Here is a 4,791-nt window from a genome sequence, read left to right as displayed (position 1 = left end):
GTCAAAGAATCACTTGATTTATTACAAAATAACACACAAAAATATATTTTGACACAAAATAAAATTTCGTTAAAACAAAATTGTACTATTTCAAATTAATACTAATAATTTACTTATTGTCTTTTTATATAATTAAGTACTCAAATAAGTTTACAATTACAACTTTAAAATAATGTAATTGATAACTAATGAAATTAATAATGGTTTGTCAAATATTTAAGAAATTTAATTTTTATTCTATATGATGAATATGATTTTCATAAATATTAAAGTCATTAATAAATATATGAATATGACATACTAAATATAATAAGTTTAATTTAGTGGTATCTATAACAAACTAACCAAAAAAAAAAAAAAAACTACAAATAGTTTCAGAAAGTCTATTAAAAAAAGTTATTAAATTATAATGAATGTCTATAGTAGAAGATGATAAAATTTTGACAAAAGATCTAAGACTATCTCTTTTAAGTAGATCTCCAAAATTTATCAAAAAGTAATAAACATCTACTTAACCTATATAATGTTTCAAGAAGCAATGAATGAGTGATGCAAAGTGTTTAGTGATGCAATATCAATTTATTTATTTATTCAAATTAGAGAATATAGATTATATATTAAAACTATTTCTGTCAAATAAAGAAAATAAATAATATTAGAGAATTTTTCATGATATCATATTATGCTATAATTTGTTCAAAATATTCTGGTTAGTTCGAATTAATTTGAGTTAGCTTCATGTTAATCCAAACTTGATCCAATTTTTTAAGAGTCAACCCTAACCCAATTTGAACTATTTTTTGTGTAAAAAAAAATGAAAACCCTAACCTAATTTTTTTTTTTATTGTGTCATATTAGAGTAACATCTTGGGTCAAATTTTGCCAACTCTAACACATAGCATTTCTCATAACTCTAGGATATATTTGGTTTGAATAATATTTTTTTTACAAAAATGAAAGATTACCATACTAGAAGATTAATGTATAAATTATTATTATATATAATAAAAATTAATAATAAAAATAATTATTATATTTAATTGGATATAATAAAATAATACTAAAAATATAATTATTTGAAATATTCTTATATTAATTGTTTTGTTAACTCAAAATAAATATATTTTTATACTAATTTTATTTTAAAAAATTAAAAAATAATTATTAAAATTATAATTAATTTTTTAATTTTTTAATATATAACGTGAATGTGCTAATAAGATTTATTCACAGTCAAACCAAAAGAAAAGCAATACATGAACCGTACGCAGCCTATATATACAAGACAAGAACCCCATGAATACAATACATGCAGAATCCACAATGAAAAATTTTACAAATACTCCGAAACTTTCATTGTTTTCGATAGTTCTCATTCTATTTTCATCTTTTTCATGGCGAGCAACTTCTGATTCTGTCCATGAAAACTTCCTCCATTGTCTTTTCAACCATTCTCAGCCTTCCCATCCAATCTCCCCCGCCATTTTCATCCCACAAAATACCTCCTTTTCCTCCGTATTGCAATCCTACATCCGGAATCTCCGTTTCAACTCAACTTCAACTCCCAAACCTTTCCTTATCATCACTGCATTGCATGAATCCCACGTCCAGGTTGCGGTTATTTGCGCACGGAAACATGGCCTCCAGATGAAAATCAGAAGCGGCGGCCATGACTACGAGGGCTTATCTTATGTCTCCCAAGTTCCTTTCTTCGTCCTTGACATGTTTAATCTTCGCGCCGTTGATGTTGACATTGAAAACAACACTGCCTGGGTTCAGGCGGGGGCGATTCTTGGAGAAGTTTATTATAAAATTGCGGAGAAAAGTAAAACTCATGGCTTCCCGGCCGGGGTTTGTTCCACAGTGGGTGTTGGTGGACACATGAGCGGCGGAGGATATGGCAACATGATGAGAAAATACGGGCTCACTGTCGATAATATCGTCGATGCAAGGCTTGTTGATGCTAATGGGAGGCTTCTGGATAGAAAATCCATGGGGGAAGATCTCTTTTGGGCTATCAGAGGAGGAGGAGGAGCCAGTTTCGGAGCCATTATTGCTTATAAAATCAATCTTGTTCCAGTTCCAGAAACAGTGACCTCGTTTCTGGTTAGAAGAACTTTAGAATCACACAATCTAACTGAGATTGTGGATCAATGGCAACATGTCGCGTACAAACTTCCTGAAGAGCTCTTCGTCCGACTCACATTAGACGTGGTTAATAAGACTATGAGGGGGAACTTCTGGGGTTTTTATCTCGGTGGCTCTGAGAAACTTCTTTCAATCATGGACAAGAGCTTTCCTCAACTGGGGTTAACTCAGTCTGACTGCGTCGAATCGAGCTGGCTTGAATCAGTTGTTTTCTGGGGAGGTTTTCCCTCCGGAACATCGACAAATGTTTTACTAAATCGTGCGCCGGCGCTGAGTTTCCTGAAGAGAAAGTCGGATTATGTGAGGAAGCCGATTCCTAAAGACGGCCTGGAAGGAATATGGAAGAAAATGATTGAACTAGAGACGCCAATGCTGACATTCAATCCTTACGGGGGTCGAATGGAGGAGATTGCCGCGACGGCGACGCCATTTCCGCATAGAGCTGGAAACTTATGGAAGATTCAGTACTTAGTGGACTGGAATGAATCGGGGACTGAGGCGGCAAACTTTTATTTGGGGTTGATTCGAGAGCTTTATAATCACATGACTCCATTTGTGTCCAAGAATCCGAGGCAGGCGTTTCTGAATTATAGAGATATTGATTTGGGGATCAATCACAATGGAAATGGGAGCTACTTGGAAGGAAGAGTTTATGGAATCAAGTATTTCAAGGGTAATTTCGAGCGGTTGGTGAAGATTAAGACTAAGGTTGATCCTGATAACTTCTTCAGGAATGAACAAAGTATTCCAGTTCTTCCACACTAGTTTAATATTAATTATTCCAGGTATAATATGAATATCCATAAAATCACGTGCACTCAAGAATGAAGAATTCAATTATATATTATTATTTAATCGTATGACAACAGATCATATAAATATTTAATTGAGTATCCAAATTATTAAATTATTATAATGTTTTAATGGTTGTAAAATAAATAAATAAAGTTTTTTTTTATTTTATGAGTTTCCAAGTATTAATGAGAATATGTGTCACCATACGTCAATAAGAATAACTTTGAAGCATTGTGCTATAGTCCAGCAAAATTATTCATACAACTCTGTACGGCGTTGTACGATCAATGATATTCCAGCAAAATTATGTAGTGGCAGTACAAGACTCAGATTTTCAATGTTGATACGTAATTAGCGTTTGAATTTAGTAAGGATGTAGCATTTGAATGATCAAAAACATGAGGCTAATATTAATTTGTTTTCACATCTGCAGCAACCTTAGATAATATCCTTTGTTGTTTGGAAATTTGGAACACTAGTGCTGTTTTCCCGTTCTACGTATGACAAATCTTGAATAATGTTGGCAATTATATGTGTACGGCTCGTTCAGCCTTTTCTGCATGCTCTTAATCCAACCAACATTAAATTGTAAAGACGACGAAATTTCAACAATAACTAGTTGAAAATATTAAACAGTGACATCTAAAATTTCTATTTAGATTTTTATCTTTGAAATTGTGACCATTTGCCTTTTTAAAATACATAATTTTCTCTTTTTTTAAAGGTATATAAAAAGGGAACAACAAACCCTCGATAGAGGAAATTTGAGAACAACTTAAGCACGTCTTTTTAAAAGAGGACTGTACAATAAGATAAAGTCAAACAAAACCTAGCCAAGCTTGCAAGCATCAATGAGGCGATTAAGATTTCTTCTCAGATAGAGTTTAAGAGAAGAATTATTAATTTCATAATAACTAAATTTTGAAAATACAAATAAAAGCGAGCAGACTTAATTAACAGTAAAGTAGTTGTAAAGAAAAACAGTGTGTCAATCTTGAGACACACACTAGAGGAATAGGCCGCCCAAGCAATTCTAGAATACATAATTTTCTCTTATTTGTCACATTTACTTATTTATTCTTCTTCATTATTTTATTTTCCTATTACTGTCTCTGCATCTTCTTCTCCTCAATTTTTTAATAAATGTCAATCTTTTACTTATTTTTCTTTTTATCCAACTTTTTTTCCTGTTGCTATCTGTTTTCTCATTTTTCTCTTATTCATTTCTTTTTGTCAGGATTTGGGCCTTCTTATTGTTTAGATTGTTTTCTGTTTTAATAATCCCTATTACGTAGGGTAGTTTCTAGCTTTGACTCATTCTCTGCTCTTTACCACGTTAATATAAGACGTGGGCTGTTTTTTCTCAATTAGTTATTGTAAGGCTATTTATTAGCCAATGTTGTTGATCAATGAGAGTATTCAAGTTTTTATTCACAACACTTTTTACTAAATATCATTCTTTCTCTTTTTGTTTTTTCCTACTCAATTTTTTTAAATAAATATTGATCTCTCTTTTATTCTTCTTTCTTTCACTTATTTTTTTCCATTATCCCATCTTAGGAAAGGCCTAGGCCCACCCTTAACTCCAATTTTTTTTTGAAAATTTTAATGAAGACCCACCCTTATGTGTTTCATTAGGCCACCCTTCTTACTAAGTTTTTCTTTTTCAAAGCATAAGCAAGCCCAAAAACTCAATTTCCAAACCCTAACCCATTCACCAAATCCCATTCTTCCAATTCTGTCGCTTCCAAGAATTCTTATGCTCAATTTGCAATCCCATTCTTCACTAAGTCTCCCTCGTTACTCATTTGACAAGTGGCTGCTCTATTGCTCCTAGTTACAGGTTCA

The 4,791-nt window shown here is 32.1% G+C and overlaps 1 protein-coding gene across 1 annotated transcript; it reads left to right on the top strand.

Moving 5' to 3' along the window:
• The first annotated feature begins 1,294 nt into the window (after window positions 1-1,294).
• On the top strand, window positions 1,295-3,008 carry LOC123205838 (berberine bridge enzyme-like 8). Its single transcript, XM_044622886.1, has one exon. The coding sequence runs from the start codon at window positions 1,297-1,299 to the stop codon at window positions 2,911-2,913; it is 1,617 nt and encodes a 538-aa protein (XP_044478821.1). The 5' UTR covers window positions 1,295-1,296; the 3' UTR covers window positions 2,914-3,008.
• Window positions 3,009-4,791: the final 1,783 nt, after the last annotated feature.

Source organism: Mangifera indica, unplaced genomic scaffold, assembly GCF_011075055.1.
Source record: "Mangifera indica cultivar Alphonso unplaced genomic scaffold, CATAS_Mindica_2.1 Un_0017, whole genome shotgun sequence".
Classification (NCBI taxonomy): Eukaryota; Viridiplantae; Streptophyta; class Magnoliopsida; order Sapindales; family Anacardiaceae; genus Mangifera; species Mangifera indica.
This window is presented reverse-complemented; position numbering and strand designations above follow the sequence as displayed.